Genomic DNA, 25,581 nt, shown 5'->3' with positions numbered 1-25,581 from the left:
AAGATGGCGGGGAGCCACAATTCTCTGTGGTTCCCTTTACAAGAGCAGCTCCATCTTGGCTCATAACATGCTCAAGCAGAGACTGCTCAACAGCATTATTTGGGAATTTCAGAAAATTCACACTCTTAAAGCTGGAAGACAGAAGGGGTATGTCAGCTTCTCTCAAATGAGTGTTTTTCCAGCTTTATTTGAGGGGCTTTGAGAAACTCATGAAGCAACAGCACATTCTTGGTGCTGGAGACATGCTCATTGTGCACATTCACTGCATTGAACAAGCTTTGAGTCCAGGAATAAGTTCCTTAAATTTGGGGTCAGGCAATAACACATTCACAGCAATAGAGTACAGTTAAAAGTCAAGAACCCAATCACACACCTCACTTTCAGACAACCCTTCCATTTGAGCTGACTGAAATTTTGAGTGATAAAAGTCCACGGCCCTGCAAACAGAACATTCATGTAAGTATTAAAATATTGTAAGGGAGGTGGATTCCAGAAACTTGCTTCTGGAAACTCTTTCATTCTTTCAGAAAGATATAACAATACACCAGTTCACATATGTAACTTTAATCATGTTTTTAAATAAATATGTACACTTAGCATCCATTCCTTTTCTGGAAATACTCCTTACAAAATAAGTCACCCTATTTTTTTTTACAGTTTTACTATCAAGAATTATTGGGATTCCTCCTTACCACTCTCACTCACCTCCATGATAGTAGGAGATAAGAACTTACCTAGGAGCACTTAATAAGGTGTCAACCTGCATCTGGCAGTCCTGTGGCACTGTGTGTTGTGCTAAAATTCTTAGTGAGACTTTTTTTATGGAGAAACAAAAATAAGCAGGAAACAAATTTGTGATTTTTTTTTTTCTTGTTAGGAATATAGTCTGAAAGGAAAAGTTGTTTAATTTGCAAACTTATAAAAAAGCAACAGGAAAGAGTAGTGGGCTATCATGTAAGTAGTGGCTTAAAAATCAGTAGCTGGTGTCAGTAGTCTCTAGAAATAGCTACCAGAGCCCTTACAACAGGCCTTAGCCAGATACAGTAACTTATGCACTGGGAATCCCCACTGCAGGCATAGGCAACCTGACTCTAAAGAAAAAGGGTCTCACACATTCAGGGAACTTGGCTTTAGTTTCTGGTCTTAGCCACAAAGTTTCTGTCTGACCCTTCATAAGTGGTTAATCTCTAGACCTTAGATTCATCTGTTCAAGCAGAAGGAAAGCCTTGGAAAACAATGCATGATCCTTCATTCCAAAACTTAATACAAATAAGGAACTTTTGGTGGGCACTCTGTCCAATTATTCCGGATAAGAAGTCACCTTAAACATTGGTGTTAGTGGTATCCATTACTTAACAAATAGATCATCCCACGTTTGTCAACAAATCATCTTCTCAATAAGTAGCTGAAAACCAAAACAATCTAAGCTAAAGGAACAGTGACTGAGAACACACCAAAGTTCACATACAAGCAGGAGCTGATGAAATAATGTGGTGTTGCTTAGAAGTCACTGAGAACCTGTGGTTAGTTTCAATACTGTAGCCTTAAGCATTTCTAAGTAATGGCTTTGCTTTTGTTTGACGTTTTTAGACCTTTGCACGAGGACAGACAGAAGTGCAGCAGGGTTTCCCCACTGACATCACAGCCACTGAAATCAGGAGTGACCTTTAAGGCTCAACACACACCAGATTTGAGTTTGAACATACAAAGCTCTGTTTGAGCTCCATAGTTGGGCTGCTGGACAATCCATCTCAGTTTACTTGTTACTGAAAGGTGAACTCAAACCAACTTCAAATAACTAAAGTCTAGAGAAAATTGAGGTATTACCTTTACCGAATTTTCCCCACTTGAAGTCACAACATGTATGAATGGGAGAGAAAATTAACATGCTGCTGATTACTCATTTCTGTAAGAGGAATAGTATTTAGTAAACTGATTGATAATTTTACAGGCACGTACCAAACATTTACCCTGAATTACAGCAAAGTGAACATCTCTGTACTTGCACAACTTACCATTTGGTGTAAGGCAGGATTTATTTGGTGGGTGAACAGAGGAACAGAAACAGGGGATTCCCTGGCCTTCTCATTGCTAGTACTTCACTGCTTGCAACACCGTCATTTTCCTCAAAATACGATCCCTAGGGGCATATTTTTGTCTCATTTGGTTTTAACTAAATTACTGCAACTAATCACTCTACAGCAAATACTGTTTCCATGATTTTCCAGTTGTTCACTATTTGGCAAATCTGGTAAATGCTTTGAACAAAAGCTACACCGGGTTGCTTTACAGACTCCCCCAACATGTTATCCTACATAGCAAAAAAGGGACAGTATCAATTAAAGACCTATGAAAACATTCAAAATGAGGAGAAAATTAATATATGCTATACCATCTAGACAAAACCAAAAGTGAATGTAGCGACCAGTTACAAGTCTTGCAAGAAATAGAGACTTCAGTTTCCGAAATACAGACCCAGCACCAGCTTTCAGTTTCCTGATAGTCTAATGCCTGTTTCATTTGAGACCAGAAAATGCATAAACTTACATAGCTGGTATTTCTTTAGCTTAGTTATTAGAAATCTCTATTGGATTGCTCATTATGACAGGTTTATGCCTTTCTGCTTAAGGCTGTACATAATAAAATGAAAATTCAGTATCAAATAAACAAAAGAAGGGAAAATAATCGAACAAAATCACAACAAACATTGTTCCAAAGCAGTGCTGAAAGCATTTAGCCAAGAATTACACATCAAGTGATTCACAAAAACTCAGCTTTTCTTCCTTGTGTGCATGCACTCAGAGTAGGTGTGATAACTTTCTGTTCTGGCCAAGTGACCGCACTGGAAAAACAGAGGAGAATTAAAACTGCAGGGATAAAAGAAATTCTAGCATGTTCTAGTTTTAGCATCTACTTACTATAGCCTGAACTCTGTTTTGTTTTTATCATATTATCACCAACACATTGTTGGTTATGGCTAGTCAACACTTCCTATTTTAAGGCCACATTTTTAGTTACTCCCAGTTTGCCAACACCTTTTCTTCACATGATCACATACACTGCCCCTTGAGATGATTTTTTAGGAAAAACAGAACAAATATGACTCAGTCATTTCTACGAATGACCACGGGGAACATATGCTTTAACTATATTCAAAGAATTCTGAAAACTTTTAAGAAACTTCTTTGCATTTCAGAATCAGGGACATGAAATTTAACAAAGAGGCCGTGCTGGTGTCACTACTGGGATTTTTTGCTCTTCCTTGGAAAAGGCTGACCTTACATATGCTTGCCAGACTTGCTTTTAGTAGCCAAAATTTTCAGCTCTCTCTCCATTGCACACACATGCAGAGAGTGAGCTGGATGGTGCCTGCAGTAGGCAGCTGATTGCCAGGCTGCCACAAGCCGAAACTGAAACAGGTAAGATTATTTCTCCTCTGGTTTCAGGACTCACGAGAGTTTTACTCATCACCATCGAATAATGTATTGCCCAGTTCAGATTCAGAAAGAGGGGCTCAGGTGAGAAAGGGAAATGTGAATTATCAGAGAGAAAAGGAAAACAGGCAAGAGCCTGAGATCAGAAGAAATGAAAAAAAGATGAGGTGCAAATAAGAAACAAGGTTGGGAGAAGACAGCAGGAGGATTCAGAGTGTCTCCTCTTCCCAAGAAAGAGGAACTGCTCAAGGATGAGCAGTCCGTATCACTTTTCTTGAAGGTCAGACAGCTGAGAGTTTAACAGGCTGTATTTTCCAGAATGAGAGAAAAATCAGCCCCCAGGCTACTGCTTTGCCAAGATCCTCCCATAAAAACACCCAAGGTCCAAGAGCTTGGAGCCCTGAGCCCTTGGGCCACGCATAGGGCTTGGCAGCCTGAGGTAGATGATGGTTGAAGAAACCCTCATCCATGGGAAATGACCAACACGATGAAGGCAGCAAGGAGTGCCCACCACCCGCTCCAGGCTGGACAACAGCCTCCTGCACTCCGCTTAGTCCCGCAGGGCTCAAGGCAAGGCAGGGCACAGCAGGGCTGGCCAGGAAGCAGGGGGCCGCGGCGGCAGCAGCCCAGGGCAGGAGTGACGTTCCGAGGTGGCCGTTCCCGTTCCCCGCTGGCCACACGCGGCACTGTCACAGCACACGCAGCCCGCGGACCCCGCCCGCCCCCGCCGCGGGCTCCGGGCCAGGAACCCGCCCCGGCGTGGGACGGCCACCGCTCCCTGCGAGCCCCGGGGAAAGGGCACGCAGCCCCCGCAGCCACCCCGCAGTAGGTGGAGGGGGGAGAAGGCAGCAGCCCGCTGGGTTCTGCAGGGGCAGAGGGACCATAGGACCGAGATCCTGCATTTGATTTCCTTTGGGACAGGGCACGGGCTGCCTCCAGCCCCGGGGTGGGTGTGAGCCCCTCGCCTGCACTCTATAACCACGGCTCTTCATTTACTGGAATAATGCACAGGATCACGCTCTTTATAAGAAGTGTGATGAGGTAATTACAAAAATACAGCCAGGAGTTTTTGCTGGTCTTTTTAGTGTCAACAATTTATGTCACTAAGCATTACATAAGAGAAAGTTAGTAAGCCCCCTCTCTCCCACAGTCAAGATTAACAAATTTCTAGATACCTTTTTTCCTCTTTGCTCTTTCCTCATTAAGGCAAAAAGTACGTATTCTGTTACTTTCTCTCAGTTTCTACATGAAAATCAATGGCTACAGCCAAAATGTAGGTGACTTCACATTAACTGCTTCTTTGCTTGTACCTAACAAGTAAAACCACAGATGTTAATTCCTGCAAAGGAATTTCTTGGTCAAAGTTACTAATCAGACAATTTCAGTATAGAGTTGCTCCTCGTGGAAGAGATTGAGCATGAGTCCCTCATCTCAAGCCACGCACCCAGCAACCAGCTAAGAAAGCAGAGAGAAAACAGCAACATTTGGAAGAAGTCTGATACCAAAGAGCCTCCCTCACTGAGTCCTTATGCAGGAGTAACTTCCCTTTCAATCCCTTTAACAGAGGAGAACACTGAAGTTGAATACGTTCGAACTTTATTTACAAACAGCTGAATTCTAATCTGCAGAGTCCTGGAGCAGCATCGAGCTTCTGCAACATCCAGGGAAACTCCAGAACACTGACGTCACTTAACATCACACTTGACATCTTGTATGTCAAGATACATTAAGATAAGACGTGTAATTCACCAATGGATCAAGTCTGAGAAACTAGTAACCTAAATTCTTCCTGAATGTTCTTCTCAAAACCCTGAACATTCTTCTTAAAACCCTAAGAGTGAGGAGGAAAATAAAAAAGTTTTAAAAAAGAGCAATGAGAAGGTAACCACAAAGCAAGAGTAAAATAAAATGATCTGTGTAAAGGTATATGCACTAAAGACGTTAGTTTAATTTGAGAATAATTGCAGAAGTGCATGTACTGACATTAAGCCTATGGGAAAATCATCCCTTAAGCAGTCTTGGAATACTCACGTGGAAGAATTTAAAAGCATGGGAATATTACAGGATTGTAGTCTACTACAAAACACTCCCCATATTCGCTTTGCTGTTTATCTTATCGCCTACTTCAGCTTTAGTTCCTTCAAATTCTTGACAGATTTGTATTTACACAGGTGCTGAAGTTGAATACCTACTGTAACTGGTACACAGAAGTGACAATATTTGAGTACCACTGTTTTAGAACAGGTCACAAAACTGAGGCAACTGTTTTATAAACCCAAGGTGTAGTTCTGCTAAAAACTACTTAGGCAATATGGGTACTCTTTCTTAACTTTAACCTGTGACTAAATCAAAGCCTTGCAGTCTAAGTTTTGGGGGTTTTGGAGGGTAGAAGGAAGAATAAGGCCTCTCAAACCCACTAAGGTAAATTTTCTAAGGGATAAACTGCACCTGAAGCAAGCTGGAAACCAGAGGGTGAGGGAAAAATCAAGTAGATTATGATAAATATAGTCATGCTTTCTCCATAGGTTTGGGATAGTAGCAGCAGAGGGAATGCTAAAGAGTTAAGACATGACAAGACAGATACCACCTCTTATTTCTTTACAGTCCTTCAATCTTGTCACTAAGGTAGATACTTAAGATGTTCAGAGCTCAGATTTGCTCTTTAAGACAAGCAACTAATTTAAAAACAATTCAGGGGTATCTTTGTCCACACATCATACTGGGACTTCAGCAGAGTCATGCAGTTTGCAAACTGCAAAATTCAGAGGGCATTAAATCAAACCCCAGATCCACCAGAAGCAGGAAAGCAAAACAGTGTTCCTGGTCCCCTCAGATTTACTCTAGCATGGCAGTTTAGTGGTGCACTTGGCAGTGTCAGATTTACAGCTGGACTCTAACTTAAAGGTTTTTTCCATCCTAAATGATTCTATGACATTATCATTTTGTAGAACACTTTTTTCTGGCACTGCCTTCCTCCCATCCCTTAGAGTTGGTTTAGTTGTCTAGATTTTTCAAGCAGATTGCATCTGCACTAAAAAAAAAAAAAAAAAAAAAAAAAGAAAAAGAGACTAAAGATTTTAAATTTCACTTTGAAGACAGTTTTTTACAGTACATACAAAAATACTCTGGAAAAACAACTTACAAGTTCACTTATGAAACCACCAAATGATGAAGAAATTACAATAGAGAAATAGCATAATACTTGTTTCATATGATCAGAATTTCTCCCCACCCCCCAAAACCCCTAATGCACTTAGCTGGGTAAGCAGTGTAATCAGTTTACAGAACCAGACTCAGGACTACTACAGGTTTTCACGCAAGCATTTAGAACAGCTCTCAAGGTTTTTCTGAAACCACTTTCTGCACACAGCTTGCAGGTGGGCAGTAGTGTCAGGACAGCCTCAGCTGTTGCAGTGTTTCAATGCATCTTCAGCTGTGTGTTCAGAGTTGGGCTTTACTACCCAGTGACACAAAAAACCTCTCAAGTCTCATGCTGGAGAGCAGTCTTGAGACAAAAAAAAGTATCAGACAACACAGCATGGGACATGTCTACCATCTCCATACCTTGGCAGCATCCTCTGCTGCATTTCCTTCAATACTGAAATCATTTATGGGCCTCCATGGGAGGCAATACCTGTGTAGTGCATGGCTGTGCAAGACAGTGGAAGGCTGCGAGCTAAGGAAGCTGAGCACCATTGTGAGAGATGCACAGGAGTGTGTGTGCCAAATGGGAAAATAATTGGAGATAAGGACAATATATGCACATGAATTAGGCAAACACAGATGAATACAGGCACATTCATAAACACTTGAAAACAGAATGTGGTTGCAGCACCTAATTAACCCTGATGATATACATTTTGAATCCAAGGCACAGGACAGGTTGGTTTTAGCAGCTGCTTCAGCTGGTGGCAATTTAGACTTCTTAAAAACTCATAAAGGTAACTGTTACAAGCCCATGCAAAGAATAGTTCAAAAGGAAGCAAGCATCTAACAACAGAATAAAAATAAGACCATGATTTTAACTGGTCAGTTACAGTACAGCCACAGTAACCTTCTACCTTTGTTAGTAACTACAACACACATTCAGAATAAGGACTGGTAACAAGTGATTATCCTCTTCACCTGGAGATAAACCACTTACCCATTAAGGGTAAGTTTGATGGATCTTTTAATAATACGAATGCTATTCGTTGGAACAGGAGATGAAGAATCTGGCAGCTCTTTACTGGAAAGCCTCTATAACACACAAACAGGCCAAAGAAAAAAAGAAAAAAGAATTTTTTAATTAATTAATGAATTAATTTAAATTCATTAATTCAAAAGTAGCAGCAGAGCCCAGACCCATTTTCAGAGAAGATTTTTTTTTTACCACACCACTGTTTAACTACCACCATATGCAGAGGAAGAGCATTTTCCCCTCTGCACAGTTCTCTTGCATGAACTGAGACAAGTATATCCCTGATTGGGGGGGAGGGTTGGAAATTAGCTGTGAGTTGCTCAACAGCACAGTAAAGAAAGATTTTGTTCAGATCCATGGATCAGGAAAACAGAGTCTCTACTGTCTGGATCACTTCCAGTCTTACAGCCCTCAATTTCGCAACATTTTACAGGACACACAGCAGTTAAAGTCACCTATAGACTTCAAAGCTTCCATGTCTCATCACAGAAACCAGTATACAAGTACTGATAACAGTACAAGAGAACCAAAGCAGGACAAACTGGCCGTTTCTGAGAGCACAGAAACATGTTCTTTCAAGTTCAAAACTTGGAAACTTTGGCTTTAGTTTTGTGAAGGTCATTCAGTTATTTAATTTGTTGGAAGCACAACAGGCAAAACCTTACTAATCTTCAAACTACCAAGTTTAATGGTATATAAATCTTACATAAAATGAAAATGCTAGCTCTGCTTTACCTACAAACACAAAAGCACAATAAATACCTGTGATCTTGATGTGATCACTGGAATCTGCATGGATTTTCCATCAAGGACACCCTAAAAAAGCCAGAAGGAATTTGTTAGGCAGTATTGCCAGGCTCCTGACTGAGAGGCAGCAAGTTCTGGCAGCTAGGATACCTTAAAATCACACATGCATTAACAACCTCCACCCCGTGGAGGGTGGGTTTAGGTATCCTGAAGCCCTAAAACCACAGACAGTGGTTCAGGTATTTCAACCTTGACCAACAAGATCTCATCTTGATTTGAGGGTGTGCCCTCAAGAGTTTATGCCTCAGTAACAAGCTACATGAATAGCAAAGCTCTTTATCTTCCCTTTGAGAGGTCAAATGCTTTGGTCTTTATAGCAGTTTTAATTTATATCAGTGAAACAAGTAGTTTTAAAAAGAAAATTCAAAGAAAGAAAATTCAGTATTATTTCAAGCATGCAAGGAATTAGACACTACCAAATCAAACATTTAGAAGATAGGTCATACCAGTGTAATATTTGAGGAATGAGGACTGAAATAAGCTAAACTAAAAAGTGTATTTTTGTTTCCATCAGTAAACATGCAGAGTATTTATGTGAGGCAGTCTAGGTACTAAACTATTCCACTTTTCAGTTAGTCCACTGAGAAAAATCACTTAAAATTACATTTTTTGTGGCTCTCTTCCTCCCATCTTGAGGGCATCCGCTTTCTGTGAAATCGGAGTCCCACACGTTTAGCTGGAGGAACAAAATACACACTCAAAATAATTGCTGTGCTAAAATTCCCTTCTTATTTGGGTACAGCTTCCAGTCAACACATTAAATGTATTAGATTAGGGGCCATTCTTAAAAGAATATTTATACAAGTCCACCATTACCCCACAGGAATGTCAAGCCTCTGAAGAAGTCCTACTACCCAAACCTTGAAATCTGTACTTGCAATATTCAGTACTACATAACAGTTCTACAAGATGATTCTTTTACAAGTGTCAAAACTGAGGGTTCTTTTTCTAGTTGTTCTTTGCTTGTGCCTCAAACCACAGGTCAAGCTCCAAGAACAGCTATTTAGGGAGATTTACATGTAGCAATAAAACAAATGAAATACTAATCTAAAAGTTCCACAAAACCAAGATTTAACAAGCAACTCCACACTACCATTTCAGAAGTAATGACCTGTTGAGTAGGCTGCTGACTTTTAAAGCAGCAAAACTGTCAAAAGGCATTCAAAAAGCATCTGCCAGAAACAGATTAACTCATACTTGTACAGTTATAAGATTCATATGTTCTTCATTTGAATATGATTTTTTTCTGAATTAAGAACTGCTTCCAGATGAGACAGTTCATTCAGCAATTGGTCACTGCAGTGACAGATAAGTACAGCAGTATTTAGAGACCTTGGCACCAGATGAGAAGCAGTCCCTAAGTGCCAGACCCTGAAAATATGTTGTTTAATAGTTATACATTATATTGATTACAATTTCTCACATCTACATTCTAGTACAACTAGATATGTTTAAATTTAGATTCCCAAATCCTTTGGGGATGTGTAAATGCATTTCTTTTCAGTTATTTCATTTGTTCCACAACAGTAATTAGTACTACTTCAAACCCTCCTTGGCCTAGCCCCCCCCTTCTTGCCTTTTCTCCATCTATGGCTTTTTGGGGGCATTCTCCCGATGTAGGTGGACGAGATACTTTAAAGGTTGGTGAATAATGTTGCTTAGGTGAAGCATTCTTAGGATCCGTGATTAGAGTCCCACTTAATTTATGCTGTCCTTGCACAAAACACGTTCTGAGTTGACAAACCGTGTTATATCCTGGAATGGTGCAACCAATTGGAGGTCCCGATGCTCTTAGTGCAACTGTAGCCTCCATTTCTGTAGGAGACACCTGGCTTTTAGAGTTTGGCCACGAAATTTAAAACCACATTCCACCTACCACTTCAAATACATACTTGGATCAGTCACAGGAATGCAAAGTCCCTTAGACGTTGATGGCTCAGCTACACTGTTGGCACCACTACAACTCTGACATGCAACATTTCTATAAAAGTCAAACACTAGAGTTATAAAATGCTAGTTTGTAAAATACTGTATATGTCATTTCCAGAAAGTGCATGCAAGACAAACATCGACCTCCTTAGCTCATTGTCAGAGCTCTAGTAAACAACACAACCTCCCAGGCAACATAGCACAAGACCATCATTTTGCTGAATTTCAGACTGCAGATTTAAACTCAAGCATTTTCTTTACTGAGCTTTTATGTCCTGATATATTTTCCCAGATTAGTAGCCTACCCAGCACACTGTGCTGCTTTGAACCATTCTGCTCTACCCAGATGTGCACACAATTTTTTGTTGTTTTTTTTTTTCATGTGACTCCTACAGTATCAAACAGTCTGAACAGAGCAGGTATCACACATTTGGTAGGACAGGGCAATTACCCTCAAGATTACATATTCTTCCTGTGCTTCGGGAGTAGCTTAGGGATAAAGAGAGTTCCCAGGAAGTGACAGACACTTTTACTGCCTGAGTTCTCATACCACACCGCTACGTCAGCAGCGGCTCTAGTGTTTCTGGTACCAAGATCAGTACTTCATTAGAACTCAACCTACTTGGCATCAACTTTTTGTTAGAAAGAACAGTTACTTGCACATAAAATACTCCAGCTTCAAGTTACACGCTAACCTATAAAGATTTATCTTCAAGACTAAATAATTTCCCTGGTATCAAATTCTTCCTACCTATGTGTTCATGGACATTTCGTTTTTTCAAGAATTCCTTTAACCTGGTCTCCTACCATGTGCCCAATAGAGATTCCAGCTTTGTTCCTGAAGCTCTTAGAGCTCTCCACATGTTTATGATCCACACAGATTCAAACAAGAAATCCTAGACTTCATTTACATTGTGAGTCGGTTAAGAGCAGCTTCTCCACAGTTCCAAGGTTATGGCACTAACCTTTCTGTCTCTGCTGTAGAGATGTCCAACTTAGATATCTTATTTAACGAAGAGGAATTAGAGGGTGTTCTGGAATCTCTATCTTTGGAACCATCCGAACAGCTTTCACCTAAAGAAGACCTTTTGCACTGAAGTCCACTATTATTTTGACTAATATCTGACACCCTTTGCTGAAACGACAGTGAAAAAATAAAGTCTTCAAGTAATTATTAAAGGTTTTATTAAAAATTACCAGAAGAGCTGAATTTTTATTATACCTTCTTTCTTTTCTGTAAGGTTCCTGCTGGCAAAAAATAATGGAGTTGCTTTCTCTTCACGTAAGTTGCCTCAATCTTCATACCTTCCTTTAGGATGTTGAGGGCACTGGCCTGCCTGTAAACTGACATCAAACACAGTGCTGTAGCTTAGTGGGGATGTTTGCCTTAGTACTTGTCAAAGTTACAGATGGTTCCTTTAGGAACATGTCTGCCCAGCCCACATGAAGAATTCCCAGCCTAAGTGAACATAAAACTCCCAAAACTCACAAGAGGATGAATGTGACCTATGATACCCCTTTCACATTCACTACAGACCACCCACAACAGCTATTTGAGTTCAAATACTCGTTTATAAATTCTCTCTGTCTGAGGAAGCAAGACTGGATTTTAGGGACATCTGCTTTAACAGACTTGCTACAATTTAAACAGGTTTTTCTCAACTGCCTGCGAGCAGCATTTCGTGCAACTGAAAACTGCTATAGCAGCACAACAGTTACTACAGAATTAAGTCACATTTAGATAAGCTTATCTAACTGGCCTATCATGAACGTAACTGGAAAGTCAGCTTACTAACATGCAGAGTGGGAATCAAAGCAAGGACATGCAATTAAAAGGCTTTCTACAGGAGACCAGACGTGAAATAAAAGCACAGACAAGAACATACACACCAATATGGACAGTTACTTCTAAGGAAATTCAATAATGTTTGTACATAAAAGGGAAATAAAGTTCACTGAACAAAAGCCCTCCAAACTGAGTCTTCTATCCTTGAGCTCATCAATTTGAAAGTAGTCTTTGCCCTTTAAAATTATTCCCTCAAAGTCAAGGCACATGATAACAGCTCTCTAGCACAGAGCTACTGGTCATCCCTACAGCTGCAAAAGGTTTTCACACCTCTCAAGGAATAGCTTTTCTGTTCAATTCTCTCTGGATTCAAGTCCTCTATCCAACCAATACCATAGGCTGTGCTTCGCTGAAGTAAGAGCACAGAGCCATACTAACAATTTTTGTGCATAAAGGATCTACCATTAGTTCCGGCCTCTTAGCAGCACGTAAATCTCATTAACATAATTTACATTTGCCACTGGATGTAATGTGCACGCACAGATAACAGTGCGAGTCTGAGGAAATCACCCCACCTTGAGCTTGTAACTCAGACAAGAGTTTTGATGCATTTTTCTGTGCTTTTCTCATATCCCAAGCATGAACTTAGAAGGTCAGGTTTTACTGCATTTACTTGTTGTTTGAGCAAGATAACACACAGGTCATCATGCTGCTAATACGGATAAACTCCAACAGAGGATTTCACTGTTTAGAACTCCTTGTCCAAACACACTTGTCACTTCAGAAGAATAGCCTGGTTTCCTTATTATTGTAGCATTATCTAACAACACTTGCAATATTAATTTATATCTACATCTATCAAAAGTAGTATCAGACTATGAACATGAAAACTTACATGCAAGACTGCATGTAATTAAAATATGACAACCCAGTGACCTTCACAGTTCTAGGATCATCTTATACACAAACTGTCTTGGAAAAATACCATCAACAACTCATTTCAGAGCTTGACACAGTCAATTCCCACTTTCACAGTTCAGCAGCTGACTACTGTTTGACAAGTATAGCTATCCCAGCAAATGGGCATCTCTGGGCTTCACATCTGACTGTCCCCTACAGAAGATGCAGCTCCTTTGGGAGTCTTTACACTATGAGCTACAGAACCCTTATCTCGCATATGGTACATGGTGTATGACTGTAACACACTTCTGTTTCAAGATGGCCTCACTTTGAGAAAGTGTCAACACAACCTGTTTTTCAAGCTAATCTTTTTATGTTGCTATCTACAGGGATATCTAGTAACAGAAGGAAGCACAATTCACTTCGTGAAGCAATTTCCACTGGAATAAAAAGAACTAAACCCTGCAAGTCTAGAGCAAAAATAGAGCCTTACCTGTATCAGTGAACGACTGTATCCCATGTGTTAGATCAACATTAGTCTTTACTGCACTTTCTGCTTTCTTAAATACAAGGCCAAGAAACCACATTGATACATATCCACTCCTAAAAAAATACAGATTCACAAACCTTAGTTAGGCACAGATACCAGTGATTTGGACTCTAGTATATTTTACTTGTTTAGTTTAGAGCCATCCCAGACTTAAATTCTCAGAGTACTTCTTCCTGACGTTCTCCCTTCTTTAAAAAGATCTTCCATGCTCAGGACCCTGCCTGTTAGAGCACCTACTGTACTTCAGAAAAATAACAAAACTCACTGTTTATAGAGATCTTTGTTGCCAGGGAAAGACTGTGGCTGCACATGTGCAATAGTTATAAATTCATTCCTTTCCAAGTTTCCAACCAGCACACGGATTTTAGACTCAACGAGGCCAATCCTAATAAGAACAAGAGGTATTTTATTAATTTTAACTGGATCCAGCACATCAGTTAGATGTCTTTTTGTAATAGAGTGTTAACCAATCAATAAGTACCAAGTTTCATACTAGATCTTTGTATCACACACACACACTGTAATTTGAGATGTTTCCAGTGACATCTGTGCTTTTGTTTCTAAAGACAGAGATAAGTAAGTTTTACATGTACTCTGAACAGTTCAGATACAACACTTCCACCTATAACCTATGATGAAAATAACAAGGAGCAGATCTCAGCACCTCTGGGGTGCAGCAAAACTCCTTTTTGCCACACGGATCAAGAAGAGTGGTTTTGAAAAGGCTCAAGCACACCACGATGCAATTTTTCCTGTAGATTGATCAGTGAAAATGGAAAAATAGAGTTATTTTAATGAACAAATGATCTAGTCAACAGTCCCATCAGAAACTTCCCTAAGAAATGAATCATCACCATGAGAGCTTTAATTTCAATAAAGTAGTGGCATTTCAGCCTTCTACCTAAAACTCTGCTAACTTTAAAAGCAGTCAGAAATCTGTATGTTCTTCAAAAGTATCTTACATTGATGAATAACACAGATGTGCTATCTATTCCCAAATCCACCCAAGAACTGGTGAACTAAACTTTTTCTTAAAATAAACTGAACAAATTTATCTTCTGCTTTATTGTTTATCCCAGCTGCAAAACTGGAAAATTTGCCTCTGTTTCTGTCACTACAAAAACATCAGCTCTTACCAGAGCTAGAATTTTCCTTGTCTTTATTGTGAGGTACAGTAAGATTTGTTCACTCAAGAACATTTCATATTAAAAATTAATTGGCCCTCTGCCCATGCTCCTTGTTGTACACAACTGTGACTGATATCAAGCTGTAGCTGATAAGGTTTTTAAGTGGATATATTAGAAAGTTCAGATAAAAGGTATTACGTATTAAAACTATTTTTAAACATTAAGCTGTTTTTTAGAGATGGCACAAGAATTATCTAACTTAAAGCACAAGCCAAACTTTGAAGCAAAACTAAGGTGCCCTCAGAATGGGGGTCTGTTACAGCGAGTTTGCTTACTTGAGCAAAGCAAGCAAAGTACTCATTTCTCAGCAAAGAAACCCACTGGAAAGTCAATAAACACGCATTACAGTGCCTAATTCCTCACTATTTCCCCTTATTTCAAAATTCACGGTGAGTCAGCACATTCGCATAGGTTAAGTAAGTAATTATTGGAATACCTCCCTTCATTGAAGAAAAGTAGGTCTGGAATGGGCTGACTACACACCAGTGCAATCTAGCACTGAGTGCAACCTAGTCCTTAAATACTAAACTCTTTATGAAATCAAGTCTAAGGCTCTGTAACAGTGGTCTTCAAAGCAGGGAGGGAAGGGGGTGTATTCCATGCCTAGTTGCATACTTACAGACTTTATTTGTTAATACAGTTAACAAAAATACGGTACAACATTGAATTGAGTTTCAGTTTTGCATTGGACCCACGTTTAAAGCGAGGCTTACCAGTTTAAGTGGTGCTCTTCTGTAAAGGCACTGGCAGTCAGCACAATGTAATGTCTAGAAGAAGAAAGGAAAATGAATACACTAGCACAAAACTTTATTCTATATTCTAAATTTCAGATGATTATTTTTGGTAGGAAAAATTGTATGAGTGGCATGAGACAGTTTTTCCTATGTTCCCTATGCTTATACGTACCAAAATTTCTGTGACCCCCTCCAGTTTCTTTAAAAAAAAAAAACCCCAAACTGAAATATATCAATACAATATTCTATTTAGGCCCCAAGTTAAAACTCATTATGCTAACCACTAAGTAAATAATTTCAAGTTCAGACAACAGATTTCATACATACTTGTACTTCTGAAAGAAGTTCAGTGGTTCAAAGAGCTTTGACCAGTCTGATTTTCCTTTGAGAATTTCATCAGTAACTTCAAGACCTACAAATATGGTTGAAAATCTTATTACTACTTTTTAAAGATTACCATGACAAACTTTAGAAGATTGTAACAGTAACTGACAGAACAAAAAGCAGGAATTCCCTTGACACAATGCAGATCTACAACAGCTTATTGGAAAACTGGTCCCTTATTGCCTGCAACAGGCGTATTTCCCAGAGAAATCTTATTACTAGAACACCTCACTGCACAAAACTAATTCAGATAAGGTGGTTTCATAGAGCAAGAATTAGACTGTTTAATCAGTTAATAAGCACAGAATGCACTTTACCACGTTGGAACTCCTCTACCATGACTGCTCGTGTTGACACAGACACATTGTACGTGGAGTTCTGCTGTGGATAGGCCGGGGTGATGATGGGCATCACGTGGTACCGGTCTGATGGGTTCACCTACGAGGTTACAACAGCTTTGTTTAGCACCAGTTTAGGTCAGAAGAAAGTTTTAAGGCTTCTGAATTCAATGGCTACCTACCCTAGGATCCCAGACAGGTAAGTTAAGAAAGCTCTCTTCAAGACGTTTCAGCAATACTGGCTTGGGCCAATCCCTAGAGAAGACAAGGCAGTAATTAAGTGTCTGTGTTAAGATCTGCTCTGAATTCAGGGCTGCACAGGATGCTGTCAATGTACATCTTTATATAATTACAAGTGTTATTTCTTGATGAAAATTAAAATAAACAGCTCTTACCATTTTGAAAAAATCAAGAAGAACTTGTTAACAAGAGTAGAGGCCAAAGCATTCGGGTAGAGTTGACATATTCTTGCTACCAGCATTGCCCAGGAGACTCCACCAAGAAATCCCATGATGTTGGAGTAAACACCACGTCCTAGAATGGATACCATGCAGTTAGTCTATGGTCTTTCAAATTCACAGCACCAGCTGCACTATCTATAGAATACTTAATATATTTCAGCCTCAACGTCATTTATTTTTGCAGTGCAGTGGGGCCAAAATTGCTGGTCCTTATAGTGATGAGAAAAAGAATCAGTACAACACCACTTCCCAAAATATTGCTACTGTGAAACTTGCTTGTGCTGCTACACCTACTGCTTCACTCCAGTTCTCCTTAAGAGAAAAGTTCTGCCATTCTTCTAGTACTTGCTCTGGCCACATAGGCAAACGGGATTTTCTTATTCCTTTTACACTTAATTGGGAATTTTTATTATTTTTAGTCAGGTTCCTGACAAACAATGCAGCGCCCTGTCTCATAAGCACTCCCCTCTTCTCCAAACTCCACCCCCACTAAAAAACACATGGAATTTACCACATGGACAGACCACGAACTAAAAGGGTTTTGATATAACAACTGCCATTTAAATAGCAATCCAAAGCTGCGGTACATCCGATAGCGAGCGTGAGGTGCCTCTGAAAAGTTAAAAGATCCCAAACCATCCCATCACTCACGTTTTGCCCACAGTTTAACGGCACGGAGCGTGAGCCGGAAGTTCTCCAGATTGGGCACCAGGCGCAGTATTTCATCTGTAACCCTGCTGCCTGCAAGACAAAAGGTGAACTACAGAAGTTCCCGGTAGCAGGTACAAGTCAGGTGATCTTATATAGGATCAACAGCTTACAGCTTATGGTTCAAGTCTAGGAAAACAAGTTTGGATTACTTGCTTTGTATTACCTTAAAAATTATAGACTACACATAACATTCAGCATCACTTTAGGTAACTGGTGCCCTCAACAGCCTTTTCACAGTTTAGACTACAACTAAAAACTTTTAAATAAAGCCTCTCTACAGGATGTGTTGGCCATAAACTAAAACACCAGAAGTTCCACCTCAGCACAAAGAACTTTCCATTGAAGGGTGGCAGAGCGCTGGAACAGGCTGCCATGGGAGGTTGTGAAATATCCCTGTCTGGAGGGATACAAAACCCACCTGGGTACATTCCTGGGTCAGCTGCTCCAGATGACTGTGCCTAAGCTGGGGGATTGAACTGGATGATCCCCAGAGGTCCCTTCCAACCCTAAATATTCTGTGATTCCAAAAGCTAGGTTTCTTTTAACAGCCATTAAACCAATCGGTGTTAAACAGCAAGCCAGTCGGACGTCAGGTATTTCAATTCCTTTTTTTTTATGAACTACCCTCTTTATCATTCATACATTCTTATCAACTGCCCTACTTAGTCATCAGAGTTTCTGAGGCAAACTGGAGCACTGCTCACAAACCAATCAAACAAACATGAAACACAAGTCTATGTAAACACACAACTCCTTGAAATATCTAAATTTAGGCCCTCTGGTCGCCTCCTCAGAACTGAGGTCCACAGGAGATCAATTTCTGCACCTTGCACAGAAATGTTGGTTGTGCAATGTGCATTCTATGCCAATTTCAATGTCTTTTTAAAGGTGTGCAGAACATGCTCACCATTTAAGCTCCGTATGCATCTTATATCCAGGCTTTTGAGGCACGAGTCATCCCTGAGATCGAGATCATCGGAAACTGTTGGCAAAGACAGCTTTGCAAACACGAGATCAATCTTCAAGAGAAAAAAGTTTCAACCATGACTTACAATGCAGCACTGTTTGCAAACAGGACACTAGTGAAGGACATTTAGAGTTTCAGCTCTAAAAGGAGTGGTTAACATTCGTATTTAGAATTATGTGACCACAGATATTTATTTGACAGAAAACAAGAAAACTACTCTAAGTTCCCTATTTATTTACAAAACCACCTCTTTTTTTTTTTTTTAAGCTAAGGAAAGGAAGGGGTTTTTTTGAACGCTGGAAAAATTACTCTAAACTTAGAATTCCTATTAAAATGAAATTTTAAATTAACCATGACATTAAGACATAAATTTAAATCACCTCAACTATACTTCAGCAAATGAGAAAGCATTTTCTTTATGCTGTAAGCATAAGGCATTTATGCCTTAAGCATCTGGTTTTTGGCACAGTCTGAGGCAAGACAATTATTCTGTGAATGTCTGTAGCAGATAAAGGCCACAGGAAGGTCATTGAATAAGTGTCTCCATGATAGTAATACCAGGCAGTAACTTGCTTAGGTATTACAGCAAGTAGGTATTTATAATCTACATGAAATGTATTCCAGATAGAAGGATTCCTGCAGCTGACAAGCTGAGGCAGGAGTCAAATGAGTACTTTTACTTTTCATTTTCCATGTTGTTTGTCTCACAAGCACTTCGTTTTTGATTTGCAACAAAACATCAGGTGATTCATGCAGTGAACCACAACATGAACACCCCCTGCAGAAAGGGAGCTCTGTCAGAGCTCAGGGGAGTTAGCAAGGACACTGCCTCTACTCCCACTCTGCACATCCTTGGGAGATAAATGCTATCCAAGTAGGCTACCCTGGTCTGCAGCATGGGTTTAAAAAAAGATGTCCCTCATGTTCCCACGCTTGCCAGGCTACCTAGGGGCTTATTTTCCTAGAAGATCCCATTTTACTTCTTCTGGGATATGTCGTGGTCAGGCTGTTTAATTACAGTTTCCTAAATATGCTGCAACACACCAATAATCTCATAAAAGAGCACGATCATAAGTCCCCGAAAAAGTTAATCCTACTCCAAAGCAAGAAAGAAAAACATCTCACTTAAAGGGAAAGAAAACCCAAATAGAAATTAAAATTCTTACCTCAATGCCATCAAACTCAAATTTGATAACTGGTACATATGCATCCTCAATGGCCTGTGAAGGAGAGGATATCTGTAATAAGACATCCTTTTGCTACTTTAAAGCTTTTCCTATACTATGATAAAATACAGAATTTACACTAAATTACTCAGTATAAAGACTGAGTTCCTTCCAAAGACAAAAAATGCTAATAACTCTCAAGCAGAATTATGGTCCTAAGACTAGATTTTATTAAAAAGTTATTTAGGCAAGAGATTCAGAGGCTAATTGTGCATTGTAACCAACAGTCAGTGCACAACAAACCACCAGTCGCAGTGGTTGTAAGCCCCCTACTACATCCAAGATGAAAGCATAGCTTGGAGGGAAAATCTTGCTTTTTGATCCAGCTGACTCATTCTGAAACCATAGTGGGGGGGAGAGGGACCACAAAAACTCTGACGTGATGTAGTCACTGGGGCAAGGACAGAGAGAGCTGGACATCAACATTTTCATGCTGCATAAACCAGTATTTTAGAGGGTACTCAAAACTGATTTAATTTTGGCTTGTAAGACATTCACTACCAACTCAAGTCTTTTACATGAATATTCTTACTGTAAAATGTACACATCTATCAAGCAGAGTTTACTCACTCTTAAGTTTTTTACTTCCTCTAGATTCTTCAGTTTTTCAAAGAATGACTGAAAGAAATCCGACCTTTCCACATGACTGGGAGCAACACAAAGGGCATCTATGTCAGAACCTGCAACGAGATTCCGTTTCTCCTCTTACTGTCGGAAATCACTTTCCACCATCAGAACTATGACCAGACACTGAAAGTACTACCTTTGGTGTGTACTCCAAGCCTGTAGGAACCAAATGTAAATATTTTGCCACCAACTTGTTCTGTTATTGAAGGGGGAAGATTCTGTGGGTAGAAGAGAGAGTTTAAGATGCGCACTGTCCTCTGTGCAAGTTTAAGTTGCATGTAAGTTATTTAGGAAAACTGTAGCAGCCTGCATGAGCAATGTCTTCTCACTCCCATATATTTCAGTTTACTAGGTTGATACTGTTTTTCTGAAATAAATTGAGCTTGCAACTCCAAAAAAAGATTATAGGTGATGTTGCAGTACTTTTATTAATTTATACAAATTAAGACCTATTATTAGCCTTCCCTGCAGCAGAGGCACATAAATTAACACAACCTAAGAGCCATTCAAAAGGCATGTCTAGAGTAATAATTTCAAACTAGACTGAATGCTGTAGGCTGTTTGGGGCAAGATTAGTGCCAATCTTACCATCTTTCTCATCCACGATGCCTTGTTTTGGCTTTGTTAACAGCTGCAAGTAAACTGATTGAGCCAATGCAGGAATTTATTCAGCTCCCCGAAGACTCTGAGATCTTGAAGTATCCTTTATAACTTATTCCAATGGGAGTTACTACAGCTCTACTCAATTCTTAAGAAAAGTTGAACTTTAGCACAGATCCCAGTAGCAGAGCTTTTAAATCAAAAGGCTTCAGCTGTTTTGATAAAAACAAAAAAAACCTCTTACCTTGCTCTCGGCAAGTTCTGAAATCCATTCTCTGACAAAGTTATTAAGTTTACCAAGAACAGTTGTCCTGTAAAGAAAACCCATGCTAAGTTTGCTCTAAAAGAAAAAACCAAACCAAAAAACCCCCAAGAGGTTAACAAATTTTAGTCTCGTTATACCTGTGAAAGAGTTCTTCCTGATCCTCAAACACCCCAAATGGCTTCATTGCTTCAATCAGCTTCTGAGTATGAATGTGATCTTTATCGGTAGGAGGAGCCAAGCTAATTGGAGAGGTAAGTCCATAGTGCCCTTGAGGCTGGTTCTGCTGCCTGGAAGTACTGGGAGAAAATAAAGGAATGAGTACACATGAGAAAAAAATCTTATTAGATAGAAACACTTTAGCTTACACTTTACAAATCCATTTCTGCTTTTTTACCCACTGTTAACAGAAAGGAGAAAAAATCTCGCTTATCATTTTTAGATGACTTGACCTCACTTAGAAGTCACAACTACTTTAAAAAAAAAAAGCATTTATGGATGTAAGAAATGATCCAAGTTGCTGCCATCTTAACACAATTTATTTGCATTGCTCTAGCCCATCAAAACTAATCACTGGGAAATAAAAAGGTTTGAAACCCACCAAGGACAACCCTATGGACAGTTTTGGACATTTCAGTTTAAGTTTAAGGATACTTGCAACGGTTTCCTGCTAGCACCAAACACAACAATTAAACTCGTTTTAATTAAATGTTTTTGTTAGGTTTCTACTGATTCAGGAAGGGCATTATAGTTTATTGTAAAGGCATATAGGTCTGTTAAATAGAGTTGATGCAATAAATTCAATATATTATTAAATAAACCCCTGGCTTTAAAAAGGGGGAAATGGAGAAAAAGCACCTTATTTTGCATTATCAGCTGAAACCAGGAGAGAGAAAGGAGTGGGCCAGGAGGTAAGAATGGTGCTTAATACATCAAGGGTCTCTACAGAAACACCAGGAGCAAAAGCGGGAGACACCCCAGAAGGTCTCATCACGCTTGTCAGGGTCCGGATCCAGACCCTAAGGCTCAAGGGAGTGATCGTGCCATTATTTAAGCTGGATATTTTCCTCCTTCACACATGTACAACTTCAAAGATTAGCTGGGTTAGGCGAGAGATGTTTATACCTATTTAAGGTACCTGACCCATTCTGGCTGGAACAAGACTGGGAAATGCTCAAAGGCCAGCTTCACCACTTGATTTAAAAAAACAAAAAGCTTATTACACAGCTCCTCATTTCTAATTGGTGCCTTTACTCCCTCTCTTTAAGTATCTTTATGCAACAACACACAGAACTTGTAGTCACCTAGGGGTTTCCCCCCCTTCCTCTCTCCAAGCCCATTTTTCAAACCTTTTTCTCTGTGCTTTCCAAAAAGCTGGGGGCAGGTATTAGGACTGTAGTCCTATCAACTGGTGTCCCAGTCAGAACATCTGTTTACTTACAAGCATAACTAGGTCTTGACCTAATTTGCCTTGTTTATAGACATTGACAATTTCCACTTCATAAATAAAAATGTTCATAATGAATATTTTCTTTCCTATGATATAATTTTCATAACAAATACAGGAGGAAAGCCTGTACTTAGTTGGTGTGCATTACAACTAAATTAAAACACCTACAGCAGCAACTGCTTCCATGTTTTATGCATTGCTTGCATTGCACAACTTGCACTTCATAAAGTTTGCACAAAACAAGAACAGGATTTAGACTACACCAGCATTTAAGAGCTTTCCAAGGTCCAAGAAGGCACCACCTGCCTTTCATTGCCTCATTCTGCCTACAGATAATATAACTGGAGATTGACGTAAAGCACAGTATCAATTAGATAAACCTAATATTATTAGCATCGAATATATTTATTAAATAATTATTATTCATATAAAATTATTCTAGTCAACAGTAGATATTTTCCAGTTGCTTATACGTATTACTGATAGTTTGACTTCACAACTTAAAAGGTGAGGGAAACAGCACCGGGGAAGTTTCACTGAGTGAAACTCCATAGAATTTGTTGTCCTTTTGGAATAAAAAATAAGTAAAGTCTTACTTTGCTCTCTCAAGCATATACAATTAAGGGTTCTTATGGATCCTAACACATACGGCTGATGTTCACCCATCAGCCTTCTGTTTAATCATGCTGCAGTTTAATATTTCGCCAAATCTTGCCACAACCTGTGCACCACAGCAAACACCTCCAAGATGTGTCTGCTCTAGTAAATCATACTTTTACACAAAAAGCCAACCTAAAGGGATTTATTCCAGGTTTTGCCCCTCCTTTACAGCTTCCATAAGCTGCAAGGCGTGTCTCCCACACACACCAAGAGTCGAAGGGTAAGTTCACGCCATGTGCCTCAGGGCGCTGCTTTCAGCTATCGGTGCGGGGTAGAACGACCAGAAATCAGCTCCTGAGCCATCACAGTCAATAGCAGAAACCAGGAAAAACAAGGAAGGAGGAAAAACCCCACCACCTGGGACCTTCAACGAAGGGAGCCCAACTCCACCCTTCACCGCTGCCGCACCAGCTCATGCTGCGCGGAGCCCGCGGGCAGCTGCTGCCAGGTCAAGTTTCCCTGTCCCCGAGGCTCAGACAGAGTCACTTCTCCGCAGGGTTCCGCAGGACGCGCAGCCCCACACCAAGGCGCAGCCCCGTTACCGCCGTTCCTCGCCCGCCATTGCCGTTGCTTGGCGACGGCGTCGCCACCACACGCGGTGAGACCCGGGCGAGGCAGCCCCGCCACCCGCACTCCACCATTTATTTCAACCGAGAATTCCTCCCCTCGGGCCAGGGCAGGTTTGGCCCCCGCGGCCCGCCGGGGCCCCTGGCGGGGCTGCTCCGGCGGGACCCCCGCCCGCTCTCCCCTCAGGGCAGGGCGGGAAGGCGCCGCCGCCTCACCCGCGCGTCTCCTTCATGGCGCGCGCGCACCGCCCGCGCCGCCGCCCGCGCTTCCCGCCCTTCTACACCGCCGCCCCCTTCCCGACGGCCCCCGCGCCGCCCGCCCGGCGCCCCCTGGCGGCTGCGGCGGGGCTGTGTCCCCTCACGGCGCCCCCCCCATCCCCTCAGAACGCCGCCGGGAGCGCGCAGCACGTCCCGGGGAGGCTGTTCCTTGCCCGTGGCGTGTATTCCTGCCCCGAGGAGGGTACTCCTTCCCCGTGGCGCTGACCGATCCGCCGAGGCTGGGCTGGTCCCCGGCATGAGGGGATCCCGCATCGCACCTGCCTGCCCCTCAACTCCCGTAGGACGTTCCCGCTCCTCACAAACCCCCTTCCAGAGAGGAGGGGTAAGAGAACCAGGACTCGCTCTCGTATTAGGCTCCTGACATCCCCTTCCAGAGAGAACGAGTAAAAAAAACCCCAGGAACCGCTCTTGTATTAGTTTATTCTCATCCAGTAAGTGCAAGCCCAGCATCCCTTGACTACAGCTGGTATTGGGAGGATTTAATACACATTGCTAATATCAGCAAATAGCTTTGAGTACACACCACAGCATAATTGCTATATATAATTATCATAGCAACACGGAGTGGTTTGGGTTGGAAGGGGTCACGAAGCTTACCTCGTTTCACCCCCTGCCATGGTCAGGGACACTTCCCACTGTCCCAGGTTGCTCCAGCCCTTCCAACCTGGCCTTGGACACTTCAGGGATGGGGCAGCCACACTTCTCTGGGCACCCTGTGCCAGGGCCTCACCGCCCTCACATGGAAGATTTTTTTCTAATACCTAGTCAAAACCTATCCTCTTTCAGTTTGAACCCATTCCCCCTTCTCCTGTCACTACTTGCTCTTGTAAATTGCCTTGGCTAATGTTTCCCTCAAAGTTCCATTCAGGCCACAATTATTACACCAGCTTTGGGCCAACACAGTGTATTACAAACTGAGTATTCAACCAACCAAACTACCCTGAGACGATGGCATTTAGATAACAATTCCCCGCTCACATTTGAGTCTGCAAAAAAGTTAAAAGAAATCAAAAACCATAATGTTTCAGTAAAGTTGAATGAATCTTTGGAAAAATTTCTCCTTCCTGCTGCCCTGAGGACTTGCCACATCACAGCCTTTCTCTGAGATAAGCACATGATTTCTGTACTTTTCTGAGTTGCCCATAGCATCTTTTCTGAGGTAAAATACTTGTTATCTTGCAAGATGCTTTGAAGAAACACAAACTTAACTTTTGTCCTGAAATTTTACCAAATTAACAAAACAAATGTAACCTTTAGCGGGATAGTCTTACCCACCCTACTCAAATAACTTAATGGGGAGATGAAAATTATTTTATCTATTGAATATTTGCATGGTAGTGTTCATCCTAACATTTCAAAGCCTTTAATATGATTGATGCTTCTGCAAGGAGTTGTATTGGTAAAGAAAAAAAAAACACCAAGCAAATTTATTGAGAGTTTTTGTTAAACCTCTAGTCAAGCACTTTTTATTCTCAGAAATTCATCAGGGTTTTCTTTAATATTTTATGGTACTCACAACGATAGTGTGATCCTACAATCAGGA

General features: G+C 40.8%; 2 protein-coding genes across 11 annotated transcripts in view; both read right to left on the bottom strand.

Moving 5' to 3' along the window:
- Positions 1 to 4,095, bottom strand: part of REL (REL proto-oncogene, NF-kB subunit) — a 44,166-nt gene extending 40,071 nt beyond the window's left edge. The window contains exon 1 of one of the 2 annotated variants that reach the window (XM_010403008.4): positions 374 to 4,095. The gene's annotated coding sequence lies outside the window, so the exon portion shown is untranslated. The remainder of the gene's footprint in view (positions 1 to 373) is intronic. The other variant, XM_039568233.1, reaches the window with a different exon arrangement.
- Positions 4,096 to 5,013: 918 nt separating this feature from the next.
- Positions 5,014 to 24,048, bottom strand: PAPOLG (poly(A) polymerase gamma). Of its 9 annotated transcripts, none has more exons than XM_039568225.1 (23): positions 23,976 to 24,048; positions 21,224 to 21,382; positions 21,066 to 21,132; positions 20,358 to 20,439; positions 20,165 to 20,274; positions 19,535 to 19,588; positions 18,309 to 18,420; positions 17,342 to 17,431; positions 16,625 to 16,763; positions 16,412 to 16,484; positions 16,209 to 16,329; positions 15,835 to 15,919; positions 15,487 to 15,540; positions 13,852 to 13,971; positions 13,530 to 13,639; positions 11,573 to 11,694; positions 11,316 to 11,485; positions 10,314 to 10,402; positions 9,998 to 10,236; positions 9,026 to 9,097; positions 8,377 to 8,430; positions 7,579 to 7,673; positions 5,014 to 5,265 (listed from the first exon to the last, which is right to left on the bottom strand). In XM_039568225.1, exons 1-23 carry the CDS (start codon positions 23,990 to 23,992, stop codon positions 5,205 to 5,207), a joined length of 2,295 nt encoding a protein of 764 aa, XP_039424159.1. In that variant the 5' UTR covers positions 23,993 to 24,048; the 3' UTR covers positions 5,014 to 5,204. The 9 variants fall into 9 exon arrangements, with proteins under 9 accessions (XP_039424159.1, XP_039424158.1, XP_039424162.1 ...); XM_039568224.1 differs by lacking the exon at positions 23,976 to 24,048 and adding an exon at positions 23,551 to 23,931; XM_039568228.1 differs by lacking the exon at positions 23,976 to 24,048 and adding an exon at positions 23,551 to 23,931 and having other exon boundaries at positions 10,166 to 10,236.
- Positions 24,049 to 25,581: the final 1,533 nt, after the last annotated feature.

The sequence above is a fragment of the Corvus cornix genome, chromosome 3 (assembly GCF_000738735.6).
Source record: "Corvus cornix cornix isolate S_Up_H32 chromosome 3, ASM73873v5, whole genome shotgun sequence".
In the NCBI taxonomy this organism is placed as follows: Eukaryota; Metazoa; Chordata; class Aves; order Passeriformes; family Corvidae; genus Corvus; species Corvus cornix.
The sequence above is the reverse complement of the archived record's forward strand: the minus strand, read 5'-3'. Positions and strand labels throughout refer to the sequence as shown.

Coding starts and splice junctions, on each gene's coding strand:
- PAPOLG (XM_039568224.1), bottom strand. CDS start 23,609: ATGAGCTGGTGCGGCAGCGGTGAAGGGTGGAGTTGGGCTCCCTTCGTT. Junction 21,133..21,223: donor CAGGAAGAACTCTTTCACAG/GTATAACGAGAC, acceptor TTTTCTTTACAG/GACAACTGTTCTTGGTAAAC. Junction 15,920..16,208: donor GGTAGAGGAGTTCCAACGTG/GTAAAGTGCATT, acceptor CCATATTTGTAG/GTCTTGAAGTTACTGATGAA.